The 26,920-nt window shown below is 34.9% G+C and overlaps 3 protein-coding genes across 3 annotated transcripts; all 3 read right to left on the bottom strand.

Annotated features, from left to right (window-relative positions):
* Positions 1 to 3,407: 3,407 nt before the first annotated feature.
* LOC140007341 (secreted RxLR effector protein 161-like) lies at positions 3,408 to 3,905 on the bottom strand. Its single transcript, XM_072050076.1, has one exon. The coding sequence runs from the start codon at positions 3,903 to 3,905 to the stop codon at positions 3,408 to 3,410; it is 498 nt and encodes a 165-aa protein (XP_071906177.1).
* An 11,525-nt stretch (positions 3,906 to 15,430) lies between these two features.
* LOC113689942 (tabersonine 16-hydroxylase 2-like) lies at positions 15,431 to 17,424 on the bottom strand. The gene is made up of 2 exons (XM_027207763.2): positions 16,365 to 17,424; positions 15,431 to 16,109 (listed from the first exon to the last, which is right to left on the bottom strand). Exons 1-2 carry the CDS (start codon positions 17,241 to 17,243, stop codon positions 15,486 to 15,488), a joined length of 1,503 nt encoding a protein of 500 aa, XP_027063564.2. The 5' UTR covers positions 17,244 to 17,424; the 3' UTR covers positions 15,431 to 15,485.
* A 7,688-nt stretch (positions 17,425 to 25,112) lies between these two features.
* On the bottom strand, positions 25,113 to 26,381 carry LOC113689444 (tabersonine 16-hydroxylase 2-like). The gene is made up of 3 exons (XM_027207212.1): positions 26,229 to 26,381; positions 25,903 to 26,073; positions 25,113 to 25,631 (listed from the first exon to the last, which is right to left on the bottom strand). The coding sequence occupies exons 1-3, from the start codon at positions 26,379 to 26,381 to the stop codon at positions 25,113 to 25,115; spliced, it is 843 nt and encodes a 280-aa protein (XP_027063013.1).
* Positions 26,382 to 26,920: the final 539 nt, after the last annotated feature.

Genomic DNA, 26,920 nt, shown 5'->3' on the forward strand with positions numbered 1-26,920 from the left:
TTATATGTATAGCCCAAAAAAGGTAACTAATATATTTATTTACTTTTTGTGTATAGTTTATTAGCCACTATATTATTATGATTCGAAATTGTTACTATTGTTATTAGAAATTAATTTACATTCTAAATTCTAGATGTATTGATTTAAGTACTTTATGAAATAGTCTATATGCATAGATAATATACTTTGTTATAGTATAGACTTAATGGTAATCATTTCTTTCAATAACAAAAAGTAAAAAGAGCTAGAAATAAACAAAGAAGAAGTTTAAGATAATTAAAAATAGTATATAGATAATAATTGCAAAGAGAAGAAAGTATTGGATCACATGAGAGAAAGGAGGAAAATTAAAATTTATAAAGAAAAAAGGCAATTAGAAAAAGAGCAAAAAAGGATTAAAAAGAAATAAAATAATAATTAATATGAAAAAGGTACTTTTGTCCTAAAACATAAAATAGGGACAAAGTGCCTATTTATTGGGTTGAGAGAGGCAAAGTGCAAATGAAGGTAAAGTTCAGGAGGGTTTAATGATTTTAAACTAAATTAAATGTATTAATGATTGTTTATTGAGTATTGACAAAAAAGCCCTTAAAATAAATATGATATGTATCTTGTCAAATAGCTTTCAAATTGAATTTTTTTACAATGATTGTTTATTGTTTTTAGCCTGATAGTTATAGGTATACTTTATACCTTTAACTCTCTGACATACAAAGATCAGTATTATCATCTCTTACTTAAGTTATTGTATATTCATAATATCATTACATTTTAATCATGATATTGTAATTTTTTTATATACAAAAAAAATGTTGGTAACTCAGAGAAATAATTGTACACGTCAAGCATGGGAGCAACAAATAGAATTTATAAACATTATCAGTAAAGTAAATGTGTGAACTGCAACATCAACCTCTAGAGGGTAATTAGAATCAATGATTTGAGTTATTGTAGCAAGTCAATTGTTGTGTTGTGTGTGCAACCCTCTCTTCCCTCCTTCCCTTCCCCACAAACTCACTTACCAGTAAGAGTCCAGAAATGCTTTCTTCTAATTTGGAATAAATTCCATTATGGACTTTCCAGAGAAATGATTGAGTTTTCGACAGCTGAAAAAAAAAGATTTGACTAAAGACTAAAGGTTTGACATAATCAATACTTTGAATTGTCTCTATATTACTATCGATAACTTTGCCAACTTTATTTTTTTTAGGATGGATCTAAGACAAACACATTGCAATATTGGAATTAGAGTGGGTTAATTAATTCAGGAATGAAGTATTTAATAGTTCTTTTTATGGGATTTGGGTGGCCTAAATTTTTATGTCAAGTAAAACTTAGTACCTTGCATAAATGTCATTTACATGGCCTACCATTATCAATTTCATGTACTAATGACAACGTAAAAATACCAATATAGCTTTTTCCTGTTGAATAAATGGCTACAACAATGTTAACACTATCTGCTTGAGTCGTGCATAGCACTGTTCTAAGAAACTATTTCATGAAATTGAAATGTTTCCCCAGGATTAAACAAGCCTTCTTCTATTTATTGCGAACAAGAAAGACAAGCTTTCTTCTTGTTGCAAATTAGAAGGACCAGAACTAGCAAATTAAAGCCAACAGATATATATAAAAAAAAGAAGAAGATGAGAACAGAATTATCAGGAAGATATCAACTAACAAAAAATAAAAGAGAGAGAGAGAGAGAGAGAGCAGCTATCAAAAGATATCAATTGAATCTGCTGGGGTGATTTTTTGAGGAGGGAATGGATCCTATTTATAGATTTTAGAATGAGGTGCAACCCTTCTCACTTCCGATGTGGGACAAAAGACTGCAACTCTTCTCACTTCTCAATGTGGGACAGAGAAAGCAATACTTCTCATTTTTCGATGTGGGACAAAGAATATTTTTTTGAAATACTATATATTTTACAACAATCTCCTTCCTATTTAAAAAAAATTCTTTGGATGGAGGACAAGAAAATAATCTGCTGGATTTATTTGGATGAAATGTAATTCGTTTGGTGTCTTTTGGACTATGAACCAAACTTAGATTGATAAAACATGACCTACAGAATTATTGGTGAAATATAAATTTGTATGAACCAATAACTTTTGATGTATGACAGAGATTTTATCAATCACATTACAACCCATAATTTGCTGTTAACGTAGTTTTGCGCCTTTTGGCCGTGCGACTGCCTAGTTATTCATGAAAGCTCTAAAGATTTGACCAATGAATCTTATAGGAGCGGCCCCACTCCACTCTTATATAGGTGAATTCATCAAGTGTGTATTGCTTTAACTACACCTCCCTAATGGGATATGAATTCATTAAGAGTTATAACTCATCCTCACAATTACTCAAAGCACTTATCTCTGGAGGGACTTAAATTGAAGTGCTTTACCATCAATATTGACTTGTTGTTACCCTTATGAACCTATTTCATGGGATCACCAATCACATAGGTTGGGTTACCGTCTCTATTGACAACTTGTTGGTCGAAATCCCATTTCTTTTGTAGTTTGAAGAATCAATTTTCTTCCTACGGGTTTAGTCAGAGGATCGGCCAAATTCAACTCTGACTTTACATAATCAATGGAAATAATTGCATCTCTAAGTAGCTGCTTTACGACATCATGTCTCAATCTCATGTGTCTACTTTTACAATTATAAGATTTATTTTTTACAATAGCAATTGCCGCTTGACAATCACAGTGTATAGACACAGGAGGCAACAGTTTCTTAATAGGAGGAATATTGGCTAAGAAATTTCTTAACCAATCTGTCTCAGAGCCAGTCAACTCCAGTGCTATGAACTCCGATTCCATAGTTGACCGATCAATGATTGTCTATCTGGCTGACTTCCATGCTCTGTTTTGAAACTCGGACCGGACCGGCCGGTCGAACCGGGAACCGGCCAGGTTGTTGGTCCGAGTCATATTTAAAAACCGGAAATTTAAAACCCGGTCAAAGCCGGTCAAAAATCGATTTTTCCGGTTCAACAGTAATTTTTTTTAAAAAATTCAAACTTTTTAATATTATGTTTTGACCCCATAAATTGTTAAAACTTATTGATATACCTCAACTATTTGATACTTTATAAATATTGTCCTAAAATTTGATGTTATTTTTCAATTAAATTCATAATTTTAATTCTAAACTTGTTAATATTTATTAAATAATATAAATTGCTACTTGATTGTTCTAGTTTTTTTGTATTTTCTTGTTAAATATATTTGAAACATCAAATATATATGAATATACCTTTATTAATATCAATATATTATTAGATATTATATATATAATATTTTAATTTTTAAATAATTTTTATTTATGACGTCATCTGGTTCGACCCCTATCGACCCCCGGTCGAACCCATTGACCCCTGACTTTGACCGAGTCACTATCCGGTCCCGTTCTGAAAACATAGCTTCCATGCTACTGCACCACCATCAAGGGTGAACACATAACCACTAGTGGATTTTGTATCATTTGAATCAGAGATCCAATTAGTATCACTGTAACCCTCTAATACAGTGGGAAATCCACTATACAGGATACCAAAATTCATGGTACCTCTCAAATATTTCATTAGTCTGACTAATGCAAACCAATGCTCACGGTTGGGATTATGAGTATATCTACTCAATCTACATACAGCATAAGCTATATCAGGTCTAGTGAAATTCATCAGATGCATTAGACTCCCAATAATCTGAGCATATTTAGACTGAGCAATTGGGTCACCATTATTTTTCTTTAATTGAGTGTTAGCGTTATAAGGAGTACTCACAGGTGTCACATCATAATTTTTAAACTTCTTAAGAAGTCTCTCTGTATAATGTTCTTGTGACAACATTATACCATCACCTTTCCTTATAATTTTAACACCCAGTATCATTTTGGCTTCACCCAAATCTTTCATATCAAAATTAGAAGGCAAAAAATATTTAGTACTATTTATAATATCTAGATTAGTACCAAATATAAGCATGTCATCCACATATAAACTGATTATCACATATTGATCATTTATAATTTTGACATATACACATTTATCCACTTCTACAGACGAGAATCCATCTTTTATCAATACTTGATCAAATTTCTCGTGCCATTGTTTAGGATCTTGTTTCAGACCATAAAGAGATTTAATTAGTTTGCAAACCTTATTTTCTTGTCCAGATACAATACATCCCTCAGGTTGAAACATATAAATTTCTTCTTCTAAATCACCATTTAAAAAGGCTGTTTTGACATCCATTTGATGAACAACAAGTTTATGGATAGAAGTTAAAGCAAATAAAACTCGAATAGATGCAATTCTAGTTACTGGTGCAAATGTATCGAAATAGTCAATATTTTATTTTTGAGAAAATCCTTTTGCTACTAAACGAGCTTTGTACTTTTCAATAGAGCCATCAGAGTTATATTTTCTTTTAAAAATCCATTTGCAACCAATAGGTTTTGCACCAGGAGGTAAGTCTACCAAAATCCAAGTTTTATTTGTCAAGATAGAATCAATTTCAGATTTAATTGCTTCTTTCCAAAATTACAATTAGGAGAAGAAATAGCATCGGAGTATGTTAAAGGATCTTTATCAATAAGAAAGGTTTGAAAATAATTTCCATATGAAAATTCTTTTCTTGGCCTTTTGCTCCTTCTTAATTCCTCAATTGGAATAATTTCCTTATTTATTTCAACAGGTGCATGAGAAATTTTATTAGACAGTGAAAAAATATGTTCAAAAAATTCGACATTCTTTGCCTCAATAATTGTATTACAATCCAGCACATCACTTCTTAAAACAAGAAATCTATATGCAGCACTACGTTCAGCATATCCAATAAACATACAATCAGAAGATTTAGAACCTAGTTTTCTTTTCTTAGATTCAGGCAACAATATTTTAGCAAGACATCCCCATACTTTCAAATATTTCAAATTAGGTTTATAATTTTTCCATAACTCATAAAGAGTTTTACCAGTTTTCTTATGAGGTATCCTATTTTGTAAGTGACATGCAGATAAGATAGCTTCTCCCCATAAATTATCAGGAGCATGAGAACTAACTAACATAGAATTCATAATTTCTTTTAGTGTTCTATTTTTCTTTTCAGCTACTCCATTAGATTCAGGTGAATAAGGAGGTGTCATTTCGTGTATTATGTCTTCATATTCACAAAATTTATCGAAGGCTAAATATTCGCCTCCTCTATCAGATCTAATTCTTTTTATTTTCTTATTAAGTTGATTTTCTACCTCAGACTTATAAGATAAAAAGGCATTATGAGTATCATCTTTATTTCTAAGTAAATAAAGTTTAGTATATCTAGAGTAGTCATATATAAAAGTAACATAATATCTTTTTCCTCCTCTAGCCATAGTTTGTTTTAAATCACCTAAATCTATGTGGATTAAATTTAATAGTTCAGTTTCTCTTTGAACAGTTATACAAGTCTTCTTTGTCATTTTAGTTTCTGCACATATCTCACATTTGTCCAATTTTTTTCATTAATATCAGAAATTAAACCACGAGATTGCATTTTCTTTATATAACTAGCATTAACATGTTCTAATCTAAGATGCCATAAAGAAATTAAATCAACAATATAGGCAAATGAAAATCTATTTTCATTGATCACATTTGAAAGAATTTGTAAAATAGTATGCCGACATACTTTATTGGCATATTGCCAAGATTCTTGCATCTTGACATCCGTAGTTGTAGGTGGTTGTGTTTCTATCGGTGCATAGGCTACTCCATGAATGTCGAGTAGAAAGTGCACACGTTCTTGCCATCTTTTGAAGCTTTCATTGGCAAAAACTTCAATTTTGGATACGTCTGGAAAAGGCCAAACGTAGTGCGACTGCAATTGATCCTGATGCAAGTTGTGAGGTGTTAACATTGTTGGAGGCCATAGTTTCTTAGATTGTTGGATAAATGGCTATAACAATGTTAACACTATCTGCTTGAGTCGTGCGTAGCACTGTCCTAAGAAACTATTTCATGAAATTGAAATGTTTCCCTAGGATTAAACAAGTATTCTTCTATTTATTGCGAACAAGAAAGACAAGCTTTCTTCTTGTTGCAAACTAGAAGGACCATAACTAGCAAATTAAAGCCAGCAGATATATATAAAAAGAAGAAGAAGATGAGAACAGAATTATCAGGAAGATATCAACTAACAAAAAATAAAAGAGAGAGAGAGAGAGATAGAGAGAGCAGCTACCAAAAGATATCAACTGAAGCTGCTGGGGTGATTTTCTGAGGAGGGAATGGATCCTATTTATAGATTTTAGAATGAGGTGCAACCCTTCTCACTTCCGATATGGGACAAAAGACTGCAACTCTTCTCACTTCTCAATGTGGGACAGAGAAAGCAATACTTCTCATTTTTCGATGTGGGACAAAGAATATTTTTTTGAAATACTATATATTTTACAACATTTCCCACACGGAGATTACTGGAGGCAAAAACTAGAGAGGAAACACAAACAGGCTGATGAAATACTGCGAAACATTCTCCCACATACATCTATTGCTATTGTAGACAAGTGAAGAAGCCAAAAATCAAAATAATTGTTTGTTGTTAATAACTAGCTCTCCAAGTAAGATTTGTAGCATGTTTATGGTGATTTAATCCAATGAAGAATCATTGATTTATTTTGCTAGATTCTGTAGTAACCATCTACATGCGATGGTCTTACACCAATGGATTTAGAATGTCACCCTGTTTAGTCATTAAGCATCTAAACCTGCTTGTGCAAAGTATAATTCACATTCATAGTATGCAAAATCTAGGATAAATTTTCTGAGTTTTTGCTTAGAGATGAGTGCAAAGTCCTAGACTTTGGCGACACAAATTTTTCAGATAGAAGAAGGGTGGTAAGTTATGATAATCAAGAGGAGATCCTATTTTGGCCTTTGACTACCACACCGGAGGCTTCAGTCACGTCACATCCTTCTTCCTGTGCCAAATGATATATAATGAAAGCTTGTTCCCTTGAAATCGATTTCAGAATTAAGAAACCGCCTCTAGAATGAATTTCTCAGGTTCAATCCAGTAGTCCAGATCTCGACCAATTGCCCAGGCATTAATAGACTTTGGTTTTGACAGGGATTTCATATCCCTGAAGTTCACATTGCTCACTGCAATCCCTTGGAAGTAATAGTGGAGCAGCAGGGGTGCAATCTCATAGCTTCTTTAATAACTGCTTGCAAGTATTTCAACTCATGTAGTTCCGATTCATCAACGTATCATTTCAGCCATTGCCCATGCCATAGTAGTTGTCGGTGTCTCCCACCACACTAAAAATGTCCTAAACAAGATGAGCAGCTTCAAATTTAGAGGCCTTTCAAAGAAATGATCATCTTAAAAGTAAAGCAGCAAAGAATTTTCTCTAGGACCCGTTTTGATTGTTCAGCACAAGCACTGCCTGTAATTCTAGTTCTGAACGATCTTGCTTTTTATACAGAGCATTTGCTTTTTTCTGTTGGTTGGTTTTTCCCATGTTTGGATGAAGGCTGTGTCTGGTGCTCTACTTGAACCAGTATTAGAATTGCACCCTCAAAAGAGGTAGCTTTGTCCAATAGAATCAATTTCAGCTGCAATTTCTTCTCCAGTTCTGATGTAGGATTGAACACAACCGAAAAGAAACTGTTTATATGTGCAAAGTGGAAAAGGAATCCACTTACAAATATGACTGCTTTGAGGTCACCATCAGTAAGTGGAGCTCCAAATTCCCCAGATTTTTGCACATTTAGAAGAACACCATCTAGGTCCTGCTTTGCTTCTCCATTTCCAGGTGTGGATTCTGCTCCTTTGAGTCTGTGCTCTTTGAGAACGTTTTCAAGTGTTTCATCAACCTATTTGTGTAACCTCTCCAGCTTATGCCTAATTCCAGTAATTCTTTCAAGAATCTTGAAAGAGGGGGTACATGTCCACGATGTTGAACCCTGACAACAATAACACAACGTTGTCCATAAGTGACAAGAATTCATCATGGTATTTGCTTCTTTTACCAAAAAGAGCCCAAGTAGTGATGCTCAATGCCACAGAATCCAACTTTGCGAGTAAGATTGACAACTGATCCCTCTTGTGAAGAGATTGATTTGATCATATTCAAGACTTCATCTTCCCCTAATGATCGGAATGTTTGGACACGCCTTTAGATTCTATCTTCTATGGAGTTCTCAAAATAGACATCTTGATGCATAATCAGTGCTGCAGAATTCAATGCAATTTAGATGGCTGGAAGATGCCATCTTGAAGATGGACTCTAGAGCTCTATCCGTTGTTATGAATGGAATTTGTCACTTTTGTGCCGAAAAAAATAAAAAATCGCTTGCTTTGTTGTGTGCCTTTCTGAGGCCAGTAGTATATCAGATTCTTTGGCAAACTTAGCTTGGAACTCTGGCTGTTCTGGGATTCTCAGTATTCAATATGCATGCTAAAGTTAGAGGTCTTGCTAGATGATGCGAAAGGTAGTAAAAATCTCAATGCAAGGGATTCCCAATCAGGAGTTGGGGAATGAGAAGCCAACTCGAGAGAGAGAACTGATGTTATTAAGAAGCTGGTGAAAGATACAAGATGAAAAATACAGAAAAATGATTCAACAACCTTTCCCTCATATCTCTCATGCTTTTATACAGATCTTGCACCGACCTTCTATATCTGTGACTAAGCTCCTTAACCGACTTTCTATTCTAGTAACAACATAACAGAATTCCAGCTGGCTTAACTAACTTGCATGGCCCAACGAACTTGCATGAAACAATCTCCAGCTGGCAACTAACTCTGACGTGGCTTAACTAATTGCAACTGACATGAGCTAACATTTCCAACGTGAAATTCAGTCACAACAATACTCCCTCCCTCAAACAGTTCTTGTCCTTAAGAACTGAAATAAGGATATTGTTGTTGGAGATCAAACCAATACTCCCAAGTTACGTCCTCAGGGAAACTGTTGCTCCACTACACCAGCAGTTTGTCCCCTACACACTAGTCTCCTATCCAGGATGGCAGCTGGTTCTATGAGTAAATGACCCTGATCCGTGACAAGAGTAAGAATGTGTGGCTGCACGGGTTAATTACCCACATGTTTCTTTAAAAGAGAGACATGGAAGGTGTGATGCAGCTTAACATCTGGAGGAAGATGTAGTTTATAGACCACAGAACCAACCTTTTCCATAAACTGAAATGGCCCAAAATACCGTGGAGATAATTTTTGGCAAGAATGACCTCTTTAATGAGTGCTGTCTGTATGGTTGGAGCTTGACATACACCCAATCCTCTTGCTCAAAAGTTCGTTCAGACCTATGCTGATCAGCCTGTTGCTTCATTCGATACTGAGCCTTTTGTAGGTTATGCTTCATTAGGTGAAGAGCAGCTTTCCTTGCAGCCAAGCTTCTGTCCACACTATCGACAGTAAAGCTGCTTGGAATGTAAGGAACATGCAAGAGGGATGGCTATCCATAAACAATCTCATAGGGAGTACTCCTGATAGTCGAGTGAAAGTTAGTATTATACTAGAATTCTGCCAATGGCAACCAGAAACACCATTGCTTTGGATGATCACTGCACATGCACCTTAGATAGTTCTCCAAACACCTGTTAACAACCTCAGTTTGGCCATCTGACTAAGGATGATAAGCAGTAGACAAGCACAACTGCACCTTCAACAACTGAAATAGTTCCTTCCAAAAATGACTGATGAAGATTGTGTCCCTGTCACTGACTATGGTGTTAGGAAGGCCATGGAGCCTATAGATATTATCCAGGAATACTTGAGCAACTGACAGTGCAGTGTAGGGGTGTTTGAGAGAAATGAAATAAACATACTTGCTAAGTCTATCCACCACTACAAAGATAGTATCCTTACCATTAGATTTAGGCAATCCTTCCATAAAATCCATGGATATGTCAGACCATACTTTCTCTAGAATATTCAATGGTTGTAGTAGTCCTGGACATGCTACATTTTTAGCCTTATGCCTTTGACAAACATCACATGAGGCCACAAACTGCTCTACATCCTTCTGCATGTTCCTCCAGTACACCACTTCCTTGAGTTTCTTGTAAGTCACCTGTACTCCTGAGTGTTCCCCAATGGGAGTATCATGCCACAACCTGATAATTCTCTGCCTTAAGTCAGTGTCATTCTCCACAACTAATATTCCTTTCCTCCTCAATTGCTGATGCTGATAGGTGTAGTGTGTATGCTGATGACTGCTTGTAGGATCCTACAATTGCTGTATCAGAAGTTGTAACTGAGGGTCTTGAACACAGCTGCTATGGATCTCAGCAAGCAATGCTGATTTGATGACTGAAATTGAAGCTAGTACTGCTGCATTAGGGGTAGGCTGTCGAGACAATGTATCAGCCACCACATTGTCTACCCACTTCCTGTACTGAAGCTCATAATCATACCCCATGAGCTTAGCTACCCATTTCTACTGCATAGGTGTAGACACTCTTTGTTCAATCAGTTATTTAAGACTTGGATGATCAGTTTTAATGGCAAAGTGTCTGCCTAACAGATAAGGTCTCCATTTCTACACTACACTCATAATGGCTAGCATCTCCTTTTCATACACAGAAAGGCCTTTGTGCTTGGTAGCCAGACCTTGACCAAAATAAGCCAGAGGTCGCCCCTTCTGGCACAGGACTGCCCCAATGCCATCACCTGAGGCATCTATTTCCACTTCAAAAGTCTGTGAAAAGTCTGGCAAACCCAACACAGGAGGTGAGCTCATGACCAACTTCAGCTGTGAAAATGCTTCTATGGCTTTATCTGTCCGCTTGAAGTTATTCTTCTTGAGTAATTTTATCAAAGGTTTGGCCAGCTTCCCAAAGTCCCTTATAAATCTCCTGTAGTATCCTGCTAATCCCAGAAATCCCCTTAACTCCTTTAGATTTGAAGGTAAAGGCCATTGTTGAATAGCTTGCACCTTTTGAGGATCTGCCTGCACTCCCTCTCCTGAGATCACATACCCTAAGTAGGCCACCTGTTTTTGAGCAAAAAAGCACTTGCTCTGCTTCACTTTCAAACTGTGCTATCTCAGAATCTCTAAGGTTATACGTAAGTGTCTGATGAGGTCAGACCAGGTAGGACTAAAGACAAGAATGTCGTTAAAGAAAACTAGTATGAACTTCCTCAAGTAAGGCCTAAACATAATGTTCATCAGGCTTTGGAAGGTGGAAGGTGCATTGGTCAAGTCAAATGGCATTACTACAAACTCATAATGCCCTTCATGCGTTCTGAATGCAGTCTTGGCAATATCATCAGGACACATCCTTATTTGATGGTAGCCTGATCTAAGGTCCAGTTTAGTGAAAAAATGTGATCCAAACAACTCATCAATCAACTCTTCTACTACTGGTATAGGAAAATTGTCCTTCACAGTTGCTAAGTTCAACTTCCCATAGTCAATGCACATTCTCCATGTTCCATCTTTTTTCTTGACCAACACAACTTGGGAAGAAAAGGGGATGGTTCTGTGTCTAATAACTCCAGATTGTAGCATTTCCTGGATCCACTTCTCAATCTCATTTTTTTGGAAGACAGGATATCTGTAGGGCCTTACATTCACAGGTGCTGTACCTTCCTTGAGCACAATTTGGTGGTCGTGGTCTCTATGTGGGGGTAGTTCAGAAGGTTCCTTAAAAACATCTTCAAACTCCATTAATACTTCATTTAACTCACTTGTTTCAGAGTCAGGGGTAGGACTTGCCACCTGGAAGTTCTCCTCCATCTGACAAAGACTAGCTAATTGTTCATCTGTTGCTAACTGCACAGGTACAAGGAAACATAGCTGAGTAGAAGCAATCTGCTCTACCTTGTGTAGAATCCTCTGCATGGTCCTTCTCTTCACCAACTGAAGAAACCTGTTGATTCTTGCCCCTTAACACCACTCTCCTTTTTCCACTTAGAAATTCCATCTTCAATTCCTCAAAGTTCCATTTAATATCACCCAGAGTTGATTGCCATTGAACTCCCAGCACTAGCTCACAACCTCCCACAGGTAACACCATGGCATCAACCTTGAAAGTTTGATTCTGCATCTTCCAAGTAAAACCAGCACACAATGTATTGGTGGTAATCTTGTTGCCATCTGCCATTTCTACCACCAGATGTGGAAATCCTTGCACTCTCAACCCCAATTTATTGACTAAATCTGGGTGGATAAAGTTGTGAGAACTCCCATAGTCTATGAAGATGTTGACTGAGGTTTTTCCCACATGACCAGTCACCCTCATTGTTCTAAATTTAGGAACAGCAGCTAAGGTCATGGCATTTAAGGAAATGTGAGCCAAATTACCTTGTGAGACTTCTTCCTCCTCCTCAGATTCTACCTCCAATTCCTCATCCTCATCTTCTACACACTTCCAATCGAAATAGTTGCCTGTTCTTGCATCTATGGCCAACTCCAAATTTTTCATCACACCAGAAATAGAGGCCTTTTCCTCTTTTTTCATCCATTTCCATGGATGACAGTCTCTTGAATGGTTTCCTGGTATATCCTTCTGCAGTTTTTCCACTTTTATCCTAGCTAGGGGTGGGCAGTAATGCCTTACCATCTCTCCTCCAATTTCATTCAAAATTGTTTTCCTTCTTCCAAGGAGCTTCAGAATTCTTTTCTCCTCTCCATCTATCTTCCATGTTAGAATGGAAACCTGTTTTGATCACTCCCTTCTTCTGCTGAGTTAAAATCTTGGCCTCCTCTAGTTTGGCTAGTGTTCTGGCATGCTGCAATGTTTTAGGCATAAACATCCTCACAGCCAACTGTATTTTTGTCAGGCCATTGAGAAAACAGCTTGTGGCATAATCTTCAAGAAGATCCACCCTATTTAGTAGCTCCTCAAACTGCTCCTGGTAGTCAAGCACTGATCCTTCTTGTTTCAAAGCTTTCAATTCTCCCATCGGATCATCATACAAGCAACCTCCAAATCTTGACGCCAACTCCTTGATGTATTCCTCCCAAGCAAGCAATTCTCTGGTGATGCGAGATCTCATAAAGATCTAGTGCCATTGGAGAGCCTTCCCCTCCAAGTTCATAGCAACCATTTTCACCTTCACATGATTAGGTGCCTCATCCACCTCAAAAAATTGTTCAATCTTGAACAACCATCCCTGGAAATCTTCTCCATGGAATCTAGGAAACTCCAAGCGAGAGAAGCATGTGGGAGCTTGATAACTCCTTTCCTAGGAAACTTCATTGTCAGAGGGAGAGCTCCTTGCAGATTGCCCCCTCCGAGAATGCAATTCTAGTACCAAATTCATGAGAGCCGCCATCTCTTGTTCAAACTGTTCCTTCTACTCCTTCATCATGGCCTTCACGCTCACCTCTAATCTCTTGTTATCCTGAGATCTAGTACCTTCCGCCATTGTTGCTTGAGCTGGTCTCCCCCAGCTCTAATACCATTGATGCGAAAGGTAGTAAAAATCTCAATGCAAGGGATTCCCAATCAGGAGTTGGGAATGAGAAGCCAACTCGAGAGAGAGAACTGATGTTATTAAGAAGCTGGTGAAAGATACAAGATGCAAAATATAGAAAAAAGATTCAACAACCTTTCCCTCCTATCTCTCATGCTTTTATACAGATCTTGCACCGACCTTCTATATCTGTGACTAAGCTCCTTAACCGACTTTCTATTCTGGTAACAACATAATTACTTGTACATCTTGACAAACTATTAAGATACATAATAATTATGTGTCTGTTGTAAAGTTTTACGAGTAGTTCACATGGAGTTACAAACTGTTCAAAGAAAGTTACACTTCCTCATTTTGTAACAGTTGTTTCTAACTAGTGACAAGCAATTATGAGGGCCATGGTGAAACTCTTACTATCACTGGATTTTTTTATTGAAGAAAAGAAATGAAATTTGTACAAATTATGGGAAGCTTTAAATTTAAGGTTTAATGTTAATCATGCAACTTGACAAATTATGCAATTCATTATGTTATATATACAAATATCATATATCACCTACGTTAAATTCATAATTGATTGCATGTTTAGAATTTTTGCCTTTTGTTTCCTCGTTTTAGGATAGGAACTCATGGTCCGATACTTACCATCCAAAATTTTTTCTATCACAACTCTCTTATTCCGACTAGTCCCTTTAAAGAGAAATTGCTAAAAGTGTTACAACTGTGTCCAATCAACTTCAAACTAAAGTGGTATTACAGTTGTGCTGGAGGTAACTCTCTATACCCGACCCCTTAAAGCTTTTTTCATATTCGGCTCTTTTGAGGGACATATAGATGAACTTTATGGTTCAATTTGTAAAATTTAAGAAATTGAGGGGGTCAATAGGTAGCTGTGGAAACTTCAACTTTGGGATGAATTTGATTTAGGATTTCCTTCCAATCTTTCAAAATTTTCTTCTCTTCTCCCTCTAAATTCTCTACTTATTCTTACTTGAGTCTGGGTTTTTTTGGTCTTTGATAGTTGATCCATCAATGGAGTTGTTCTTCATGGGTTGACAATGTAAAGATTTTTTTTTTGTGGCCATCAGATTAGACGTTCTTCACATGCAAAAAAATTGGTGCTCGTTATCAGTTAAATGAGTTCAGTTGATCCATCAATGGAATTATTCTTCACAATTTCCATTTTTTCAACAGTGGTCTGTTCAGTGCATACCTCAACTATATTTGCCACTTACTGGACTGACTTTGTGCTGAAACTTTGGACAGAATAGTCTTTGGCAGATGAAATAATTATCTTTGTAAACCATGAGGAGACAGCTGTTCACTTTCCTGCACAGAAAATTGTTGTTGGCACCTACAAAATTTTTGGTTTAGACATTGATCAAAATCGAAGTTGCGTATTATGTGATCTAAATTCTAAGTTGTGAACCAGAAACAAGAAGAAATATGTAGGCCTTTGGCTAGGCAGTTAGGCCAATGTGCGATCTGCACTTGGTTTTAGTTCCTTGCGCTTACAGCCCTTCTTCTGTAGTTGGAATCCTCGGTATCATTAGCTGGTGCTAAGTTCAGTGATAAGTCCACTTATCACGTGATGATAAAGGAAACTTGAGTTAAATCAAAGAAATTTGATTTATTAAAAAATTAAAAAGTATGTGACAATTTAAATAAACATAATATTTGACATAAATATAGAAGTGATACTGAGGATCCCGTGTGCTTCTTCTGAAAGATTAGGATAATTAGAAATCTGTAGTTAATTTGTTTTCTTGCAAAGTAAGTTACATTGGCAATATACTAGAGTAGAAAACAGTCTGGAGCTACGCTTATTAATGTGGGTTTGACTTTGTACATTATCACTGTGTAAAGTGTAACTGAATTGTGCAATGCAATTCAATCTTTGCAAAGTATTGATCATGAAGTCCAAGATTTTAGCATGCCTTCATTTGTTAAGCATGAGGACTCACTTGTGTGTTTACTATTTAGAGATGGATGCAAGTGTTTGATGTCATAGTGTTCATCAACCCTGTCGACATCAAATATCTCAGATAGAAGAATGATGGTAAGGAATGGGAATCAAGAGCAGATCCTGTTTTGGCCTGACGACGACGCCAAAGACCTCAGCTATGTCTAGTTGTTCTTGCTGCAGGTCATTATTAGGGAGCTTCCAATCAAAGTGGTAGAGCAGTTGAGCAAGAGGTAGCTCGATGACAGGAACAGCAAATGATATGCCAGGGCACATCCTTCTTCCCCCACCAAATGGTATGTAATTGAAAGTTGTTCCCTTGAAATCGATTTCAGAATCAAGAAACCGCTCTGGGAAGAATTTCTCAGGTTCCCTCCAGTGCTGCGAATCTCGACCAATTGCCCAAGCATTAATAAGGATTCTTGTGTTGACAGGGATTTCATATCCCTGAATTTCACATTTCTCACTACATTCCCTTGGAAGTAATAGTGGAGCAGCAGGGTGCAATCTCAAAGCTTCTTTAATAACGGCATGCAAGTATTTCAATTCATGAAGTCGCGACTCATCAACATTACCCATTTCACCATAAATTTGTCGTACCTCATCTTGTGCTCTTCTGAATACTGTTGGATTTTTAATCATTTCAGCCATTGTCCATCCCATAGTTGTTGGCGACGTCTCCCCACCAGCAGCAAAAATATCCTAAACAGAATGTGCAACTTCAAGTTCAGTTGATGGAGAAAGGAGGGTAAAACCAGATTAATATCATTCATATGGATATATTAGGTGCTATATTTAAATTGGAAGTGGAATTGAAATGTGTCCTAAGAAAAATAACTGTGTTTAAAAGGATCGATATTAGCTCCATTACTATTGCTGGTCTCATTAAAAACAAAACACAACCTATAAGAAAATGTTTAAATTGAATCTATGGAGGTGAAAAAGGAACTCGCTTACAAATATGACTGCCTTGATATTATTGTCGGCAAGTGGAGCTCCAAATTCCCCAGATTGTTGAACATTTAGAAGAACGTCAAGCAGATTCTGCTTTGCTTCTCCATTTTCAGGTTTCCATTCTGCTCTTTTGACTCTGTGCTCATTGAGAATGTTTTCAAGTACTTCATCAATCTTTTTGTGTAACGTCTCCAGCTTATGCCTAATTCCAGTAATTCTCTCGAGAATCTTGAAAGAAGGGTACATGTCCATGATGCTAAACCCTGACATCAACATCACAACATCGTCCATAAGTGACAAGAACTCGTCATGGTATTTACTTCTCTTGCCAAAAGCAGCCCGAGTAGTGATGCTCAATGTCAGAGAGCGCAACTTCGCCGTAAGATTGACAACTGCTCCCTCTTGTGAAGAGATTGATTTGATCATATTTAAGACTTCATCTTCCCTTAGTGATCGGAACGTCTGGACACGCCTTGCAGTTAGGAGCTCCATCGTGCAAATCTTGCGTAGTTGTCTCCAATAATCGCCGCATGGAGAAAAGCTAATATCAGTATTATTGTAAAAGAGTATGGTTGATGTAAGAAGAGTGGGCCTATTAGCAAACAAGGCATCAAATGTATTCAGAAAATCTTTTGCTGCATCTGCAGAAGATACAACTACAGTTGAAACTTCACCAAGTTGAAGATGCATCAAGGGTCCATATTTCTTGGCCAAGTCTGCTAGGATTCGATGAGGCAGCGAGCCGATAAGCTGATGCATGTTGCCTATTATAGGCAATTTTCTTGGCCCTGGTGGAAGCTTCACAGTCTTGGATTTCTTTACAATTTTGACTAACATCAAACAGAAGAGGAAGAAAGCACCTAGGAAAAAGAAAAGATCCATGAGGATGGGGAAAAATTCTGGGATGCTCCTGGCTTAGAGCAGAAATGATCTAAAGTACTGAGATCTCATTGTGGTTAAACTATTCTAATTTATAAACGTCTTCTCAGATTTAGAAAAATCCAAATAGCTGCTAAGTGATTAAGACAAGTCAACAGAAGTACCGTATTGTTTATGATTGTTTGGCTTAAATAACTAATGTTGATTGTTTACGAGGCGGCGGCTTTCAGTGGACACACAAATAGAAAAAATTTACTTTAGTTTAAGGATTGATATACGCAATTATAAGACCTAAGAGGCAAGCTGCACGTTCATACTTTCGCAAATCATTAATGTATGGAACTTATGTGCATAGAAAACCCAACTAGTCAACTCATTTGGCCTTATAGATGTAGTCACCATCAAAGTGATGCACTGTGTCAGTTACTTTTATTTTATCAGTCATCAACTGCATTACAGACGCCTGTGTATTGACATTCTAACGAAAAACAATTATTTTTTTTTTTGAAAAACATAGCAATTACTAGGATCAAAAGTAGGGTAAAATTTTAACAACCGTTTCGTGATGTCATCTATTGTCACATAACCCCTGACATTTCAAGATATCCATTCAGGTTTCATGTAAACTGAAAATTTAACGGAAAATGGTTTATGTAATATCATTAATTGAAAAACCAGTAATGTGCTTAAATGTTAAATCAAATGACGACTTAATCTCTTCGTACAAATTCATATGGGGATTACATAGATAAATGCAATCAAACACTGAGAGTGGAGGGAGATAAAGTGAATATTTATGCAAATTATAGGAGTATTAAGTGGATATTATGATTTCATCACATGCACTTTTAGAGCACGTGTGGTCTACTTGCCTTAACTGGTTACCTTAATTGATTATGTTATTTATGTATCACGTCTATTTTCCACTCTACATAAAATCACAAGAGCTTATATGGCTATTTTGAAACTTTACAAAAGACCACAAGGAGGTTATGCAAAACCATAGGGGGTTATAAGTAATTTATCCTAAAATTAAGACCTTGTTTGGATTGCAATTTTCAACAAAAAATTTTTACTTTTTTCCTGAATATATTTTTCTTTTCAATCATCTCTTTAACTCATATACATTGAATTTCTACACTATATATATATATATATATATACAAAAACCCCCAAAAATAGCATCCAAACAAGTTCTAAACTTTCAAAAGTTTTGTACCTAAAAGTATAAAATTTCTTCGCCAGTGGGGGTACCAAAGATTTGCTCCACCCTTGTTGCTACATATCTTATTCATCTAATAAAAAAGAATCTACATATCTTATTTTAATTACCTATATTCTCTTTCCCAAGTGATATGTTGTTTAAATACTTGAGTTTTACCCATATTTGTATCCAACTCTTTTATAATTAATTTTTCTTACAATTTCTCTCTCTTCTAACAACTTTATCTTTTTTTTTTTAATAAATTTCAATTATTTGTTCTTGTAGTTCCTCTCTCTTCCAACAGTATCATGTTTTTTGATAAATTCATATGGATTAACTAGTTTTAAAAAAACTTTAACAATTATACCAATAGATTTACCAATGTTTGTTGAAAACTGAATATTCGTTTATAAAGAAATTAAATTATTAGATCCTTTGCACTTAATACGAATATGTAGTTCTAGATTTATGGTCATTATAATAATTTTAATTATCTAAAAATGTAGCTATAAAAAATATCTATCTATTTTTTTGACATATGTTACAATATTTGATGAATACTATTTTGTTATAGTAAAATTATGTAATGAAGTTTTTAAAAATGAATTAATCTTGTACACATTGATAGTGTATATACTATCACCATTAGACATATGACACAAAAATAAAATTTGAATTTAAAATTCAGATTTAAATTAGTTATAATTTATCTAATGGTGAAAATGTATACAATGTTAGTGTAGAGAATATTAATCTTTTAAAGCTAGTATGATAGTTAAAGTTAAACATTTAGAATATGGGCATGTTCTCAACTGATTTTGATTTTATAAAAGTTGATTTTATAATTGAAAATTAGATTTTCTTAGAATAGCTGATGTGGTCTCACTTACTGTTATAAAATCCATCGTTAATAAATGCATAGGTGTTCTCAGAAAAAAGTTAAAAAGTTGATTTTGCCAAAAAGATCAGCATGTTACCTGATATACTACATAAATGAATTGTTGTACTAATTAAATAGTTTTTGATGTAATTAATTACTTGTTTTATGAAGATTAAATGATGGATGATCAAAACAAGGGACACATAGATGAATTTGGTAATGAAATGAGAATAGGAACAAAACAGAAAGTCCATACAAAGTTATCTAATCTTGAGGTAATTTAGTAATTATGTTAAAATTTGAAGGATAATTTGTAAATAGACTGCATGAATAAATGTATTTGCCTATGATTATTATTCTCATAAATGGATTAATGTTCTATACACTATCATTGTCAAGATTTTTTTTACACTAATAAGTATAGATATATGGCACATGCACAAGATGTGAATTTAAAATTTGAATAGTGATAACGTGGTATTCATCGAAAGTTACTTGTGTAAAAAAAATCTTTACACTAATAATATATAAAATTTAGGATTTTTTCTAACGGGTACCCATTGGACGCTCGTTAACACATCTAAAGTTCACTTAACTTATCATATATATATATATATATATATATATATATATATATATATATATATATATATATATATATACATATACTAACAATTATTATTCTCCATAATACTTATATATTTTTTATATTTAATCTTACCTACTGTCACCTATATTTACATTTTCTAATTAATCTTACATTTAAAAAAATATGGCACCTAAAATATTAGATCACATATTTCTTCGATTTGGTTAAATTTTCAGTCGTCAGCATCAGAAATTATATTCGATGGGGAAATCAACAGCGGTCATCACTCGCCGCTTCTCTTTTCGGTCGTCAAAGTCCAGATGGATAATCTTTTGGCAAGTTCTTCAGTGTATGCTTGACAAGTGATGAAGAAAATAACTAAATAACTAAATTATCCTTATTTTCTCGTGCAGACATTTAAAAAATGACTAAATAAAATTTTACACCTGCAATTTTAGTACTCAAATTTAGATTTTCTTAGTACTCAAACTTTAATACTAAGAAAATTTAGTTATTTTGGATGACTTGAGATTTTCTTAGTACTCAAAATTTAGAAGTACAACTACACAAAAAGGCGAATAAATAACTCAGGCAACTAACAATCAGATTTGATAAAAAATATATATATATATATATATATTTAAAAACAAAAAGCATTCATAAAAGTCAACAAACCACTAAAGCAAACAATAAAACAAAGGAAATACCAATCACAGCAAAGCATTGAAGAATTCTGAGCAAAGTCAGCCACCAAAACCAATAACAAAACCCCCCACAAAGCTAACAGCAGATACAAAGGCAGCGAAATCAGCAAACAAAGATAAACATAGAAAACCATACTCACCGATCAAAGAAACGCCAACAGACAAACGCGCTGCAATTCTTGAAGCAAAAAGCACCCACTTCAGTTACAAAACAAACCAAAAATAAGTGGCCGATTCTATTGAGTTTGAATCTCAATTGAAATCCAATTGCCAACTCTCTCTTTTAGTATAGGTAAGATTGATGATCTGATTTTGTAAGTTTCATTGAATCCAACTAAGTATTACAAGTAATTAGCTTGGCAAAATATTCATTGAGATTGAATTGCTAGGTGATTCTCTTGTGTGTTTTTCTGGTGCCAAATATGACAATTGCTGTTTTGTTAGGCAATTTTCTTTTATTTTTTTGGGTTCGGCAGTTCAGTTGTATATGGTATCTATCCTGGTGTTTAGATAGGCATAATTTTCTCGGGGATAATTTCAGAAACCTCCCATGATGTTTCTAATTATTTTACTCGCCTCTCTCTGGATTTCAAAAATTACACTAACTTCTCCCGAGGTTAATTATTTTGTAACATTTAGACCCAATTGATAATTAAAAAATAATATTAGGGGAGAGAAGACAATATAATTCCGCCATTGTCCCTCATCTACTACATTATTTGATTCATTTAATACCAACCTACACATTAAATTAAAACGATAAAATTTGCTATTTATTATTAGGGATTAAATCACATATAGTATCAAAAAATAGTATATCATATTATATTTTTCGCTTAATACAAGATTAAATTACTCTTTTTAGTTATATACCCATTGTCAAACATGATCAACAACAAATAATCGAAAAATTTGTAACCAAAATATTATAGAAAACAAACTTTAACATCATAAACATTCTTGTCATGAATTTTATGGTATTAAAATTCGCTTTTTGTAATATTTTGATTACAATTGATTATTTATTTTTGATCGTGTCTGATGATGAGTTGATAACTGAAAACAGCAATTTAGATCTTAAATTAAACAAAATATATAATGATATACTATTTTTAATGCCATATGTGATTTAACCTTTGATGATAAATAGTAAATTCTAGTATTTTCTTTAATATTTAGATAACTATTAGATTAATTAAACAATTTAGTAGATGGGGGCAATTATGAAATCATATTATTTTCTCTCCTTTAATATCGCTATCACTTTTTAATTATTGGTTGGACCCAAATGTTACACAATAATAAACCTCAAGGGAAGTTAGTATACATTTTAAAATTTAGAGGGAGGCTAGTGAAATCATCCCAATTTTCCGGTATGCTAACTCTTAAAACGTAGATGATGACTTCTTTGAGACTGCTGATCATCAGCATGCAGGCAAAATTCTGTTCTCTTCTCAAGGTTACAGACATGGCCAAAGTTAACATGGCACTTTAAGACCAAGGGTTTCGAGTCGGGTCACCTGTGACCGCCCTTTCTCGGCCATTCTTTGGGATATACCAGACTTTGAGATTTTATTTTAAAGTGGAAAAGCCTTTTGTCGTACTAGTAATGGAATGGAACACGTGCTTTGTACGTCATGATGTTTTTGTCATTTTTATTTTTTGAATTTTAAATTAATTATTTTGACAGAATAAATGTAATTGAAACAAAAAAAATTATCATTAATATTTAAAGTATTTTATATTCTTTTATGAATTTGGTTTGCTTTCACCAATACAAATTAAGCCCTTCAGTATCCTATAAGCACTTTTATTTAGTATCACTGTCCATTAAATTTGGATGACCTTTTAAATTTTTCTTTTTTTTTTAAGCAGGGGAGGGGTGAAATTTTAAGAAGTACGGAGGGAGTAGCGAGATTAGAATAAAAAATCTCTATATTTTGTGGCCAGACTAAGGCCTCCTCAATTAGATTTGGGCGATTTAAATGTTCTTTTCTTCGTCACTTGAGTTGAATTTTTCAAAATTTGATTAATTTCTTGTTCCTCAACGCCATTCCTTGGTTTTACTTTTAGTGATTTTTTTTTTCCATTTTCTACTGTTAATGATGGATTGAAGACGATCCATAGTGTTATTTGAGTTATGACACTATTTCAATTGTATTGAAATCTCATTGCCTAAGTTTTGATTGCCCAAATAGCATAACTTCGAGGAGAAATATTTTGATTTGGTGAAACCTATTTGTATTTCTAGTTGATGACATGCTTTATCATTATAGAGCTTCATGATTCAAAATTGTAAACCATTAGGTTTGTTGCTATATGATAGTCAAACAAATGAGCTAGCTGAATATGTTTTAGGTCATGTTTGAAGTACTATTTAAATTTAGATATTTTAAAATAAAAGTTGTTCTTCATTTTTTTTTTCCTTAATTCACCATAATTCAGAGGGAATTTTCATTTTTATAACTGTTAATATGATTGACATTGATTGAAATAATAAAAAAAAAGGATCAAGTTTTGTTTGCACAGTACACTTAACCATCAAACTCATGCTACTTTTAAAGAGAGTCCAACCCAATGCACCAATATTCATCTCAAATATAACCCATTATTATATTCATTGATTGTATTGTAATACTGGCAGTAGCTACAAGAACATCCATTGTAAAGTTCAATAAATTAACTATAATAAAAAGCTCCCAAACCTAAAACTCTTTGTCCAACCCTTGCACTCCATCTCTTATTATATCTTATGTTAAAGTTTCTTATTCAGTACTGTCATAAATATGAGTACCAAAATGGTGCTATTTTTATGAAGACTCATGGTACCGATATTGTATTTTGATTCATGGTACACGTACTCTTTGAAATTGAATATTTTGCAAATAAAATTTGTTCTTTTTTGGCTTGATGACATCTCCCTGGCGGCAAAGAACATTTCCTACGCATAATGAGTAACTTCAAGTTTAGTTGATGAAGGAAAGGTAACCAGATTATCAGGTACTACTCATTGATATCACTCATATAGGTATATTTGCTGCTCTAATTCAATTGGAAGTGGAATTGAAATTGTATCTTAAGAAAAAGTAGCTATGCCCTAATTAAAGGATCCATATTAGCTCCACTAATATTCCTGTTCTGATGATAAAACTAAACGCGACCTAAAAGAACATGTTTAAAATTCTCTTTGTCGCAAACTGCTACTACCGCACAAACCATAGCAAAGAATCAAAAGATAGAATTGTATGTTTGTTCGACTATTGGATTTTAGAAAGCCTATTTGAAGTCCAGTTATACAATAAATAATGAATATGCCACACCAATTTTTTATGCATGAATGTCGAGATTTCTTTAATCTAGAGCCGATTGGAGTTGTCTTGTTGGAGGGTCTTAAGCCAGCTTTGTCCCTTCTGTTTCCACTAATCCTTTTCTTAATTTGATTTATTAGATAAGAACAATTACAACCAAAGAGCTGTTTATGATGATTTGATCCAGAGATGCATCAGTTAATTTACTTTGCCCGGATCTGTAGTTCTTATGTCCCTGATCTGATTTAAATAAGAGTAAAACCAATGAACTTCTGACATTCCAAAGTACTTGAAAGAAATAAAGAACAGTTACCAATTGCCATTTGCTTATTGACTTGAAATGTAGTTCTTACGCTGACGGTTGGAAAGAGCCTACTCCATTAGATCAAACGATATTCAAATGGGAAATAAATTATATTATTGCTCGTCATTGATCAGACAAGTTTACTTCATCCATCAATGGACTCGTTCTTGACAATTTCCACATTCTAATTAGAGGTTTGTTCAATGCATTACTCAACCACAATTACCACTTACTGACATTAGGAATATGCTTTTCTCGGATGACTGTACTGAAGTGACCTTTTTTAATTTTATCTTTTAGATTCATTGAATTGCATCTTACGTTCCAAAAATAGTTTTGGATTGGAAGTCCAGATTTAGCACTACTAAAGCAGCGACAAAATCTGATCTGTAAAAGTATATGTCCTGGGACTATCGTTTGCACAATTTTTGTGTCACTTTGATTGGAGCTCAGCAGTAAACTGAAACAGCAACAACTGGAAATTTTATGGAGACCCCATGATAAATTGCATTGGAATTATACTAGCAAACAATCTGGAGCCATGCATTTTAGTGGGAGATTGATATTATACACAATGGTTCCGTGATATTTTTACTCTAGTGAGTTTTGATCTTCTCCATCTGTGAATAAGAAATCAAACAAATTCAAATGTACTACTTGTTAAGCATCTAACTCGCTTGTGCAAAACATAATTTGCAGTGATAATAAGTAATACTTTAGATTAACTTTCGGACAGTTTTTAAAGTCATAGCATTCATAGACCATGGTGGATGACAAATTTCTCAGAGAGAAGAAGGGTGGTAAGGAGTGGGAATCAAGAGGAGATCCTGTTTTGGCCTGACTGTGACGCCAAATACCTCAGTCATGTCTAGTTGTTCTTGTTCTAAGTCACCAGGGAGCTTCCAATCGAAGTGGTAGAGCAGTTGAGCAAGAAGTAGCTCGATGTTAGGAAGAGCAAATGATATGCCAGGCACATCCTTCTTCCCGCTCCAAATGCTATGTAATTAAAAGTTGTTCCCTTGAAATCGATTTCAGAATCAAGAAACCGCTCTGGAATGAATTTCTCAGGCTCAGTCCAGTAGTCTGGATCTCGACCAATTGCCCAGGCATTGACAAAGACTCTGGTTTTGACCGGGATTTCATATCCCTGGATTTCACATTGTTCGCTACATTCCCTTGGAAGTAACAGTGAAGCAGCAGGGTGCAATCTCATAGCTTCTTTAATAACTGCTTGCAAGTATTTCAATTCATGTAAATCGCGACTCATCAACATTGCCCATTTCACCATAAATTTGTCGTACTTCATTTTGGGATTTTTTAATAGTCTTGGGTTTTTAATCATTTCAGCCATTGCCCACGCCATAGTTGTTGACGACGTCTCCACGCCGGCAAAGTACATTTCCTAGACAGAATGAGTAACTTCAAGTTTAGTTGATGGAAATAGGAGAGTGAACCAGATTATAATGTAGCACTCATTGATATCGTTCATATGGCTACATTTGGTGCTATATTTAAATTGGAAGTGGAATTGAAATGTATCCTAAGAAAAGTAGCTGTGTTCTATAGGATCGATATTAGCTCTACTACTATTCCTGGTCCGATTAAAAACTAAACACAACCTATAAGAAAATGTTTGATTTGAGTCTGCAGAGGTAAAAAAAGGACTCACTTACAAATATGACTGCCTTGATGTTATTGTCAGTAAGTGGAACTCCAAATTCCCCAGATTGTTGGATATTTAGAAGAACGTCAACTAGATCCTGCTTTGCTTCTCCATAACCAGGTGTTGATTCTGCTCTTTTGACTCTGTGCTCATTGAGAATGTTTTCAACTACTTCATCAATCTGTTTGTGTAACCTCTCCAGTTTATGCCTAATTCGAGTAATTCATTCGAGAATCTTGAAAGAAGGGTACATGTCCGTGATATTGAACCCTGACAGAAATATCGCAACATCGTCCATAAGTGACACGAACTCATCATGGTATTTGCTTCATTTACTAAAAGCAGCCGATTAATGATGCTAAATGTCAGAGAAGACAACTTCGCTGTAAGATTGATAACTGATCCCTCTTGTGCAGAGATTGATTTGATCATATTCAAGACTTCATATTCCCTTATTGATCGGAACATTTGGACACACCTTGCACTCATGGTTCGAAGACTCGGCCGAGTCGTCACCGTCTCGATCTTCGCCGATACGATATCGTGACGAAACGATACCCAAATACTCAACTCACCGAGACGTCACCGTGAAGGGTTGAAACGGCTGAATCACACCGAATCATTCTGAGTCATTCTGAATCAACTCGAATTTTTATTATTTTTACTAATTTTTAATTATTTTTGTTTATCACATTTTTACAATTTTTAGAATATTAAATATTTCAAAAATTCGTGTCTTGTCGAGACCGCGACCGATATGCCTAGACTGATGTGAAACGGTCCAAACTGTGACCGCGACTTTGAATCATGCTTGCACTTAGGAGCCTCCAACATGCAAATCTTGCGTAGTTGTCTCCAGTAATCACCATATGGAGAAAAGACAATATCAGTATTCTTGTAGAAAAGTATGCCTACTAGAAAATATGGTTGTTATGACACAATTATAGTTGAAACTTCACCAAACTGAAGATGCAACAAGGGTCCATATTTCTTGGCTAAGTCTGTGACAGGGGTCGAGCCTGTGGAAT

The sequence above is a fragment of the Coffea arabica genome, chromosome 5c (genome assembly GCF_036785885.1).
Source record: "Coffea arabica cultivar ET-39 chromosome 5c, Coffea Arabica ET-39 HiFi, whole genome shotgun sequence".
Taxonomy (NCBI): Eukaryota; Viridiplantae; Streptophyta; class Magnoliopsida; order Gentianales; family Rubiaceae; genus Coffea; species Coffea arabica.

Coding starts and splice junctions, on each gene's coding strand:
- LOC140007341 (XM_072050076.1), bottom strand. CDS start 3,905: ATGATACTGGGTGTTAAAATTATAAGGAAAGGTGATGGTATAATGTTG.
- LOC113689942 (XM_027207763.2), bottom strand. CDS start 17,243: ATGGATCTTTTCTTTTTCCTAGGTGCTTTCTTCCTCTTCTGTTTGATG. Junction 16,110..16,364: donor ATATCAAGGCAGTCATATTT/GTAAGCGAGTTC, acceptor CATTCTGTTTAG/GATATTTTTGCTGCTGGTGG.
- LOC113689444 (XM_027207212.1), bottom strand. CDS start 26,381: ATGAGTGCAAGGTGTGTCCAAATGTTCCGATCAATAAGGGAATATGAA. Junction 26,074..26,228: donor TCATTAATCGGCTGCTTTTA/GTAAATGAAGCA, acceptor TTACACAAACAG/ATTGATGAAGTAGTTGAAAA. Junction 25,632..25,902: donor ACATCAAGGCAGTCATATTT/GTAAGTGAGTCC, acceptor CATTCTGTCTAG/GAAATGTACTTTGCCGGCGT.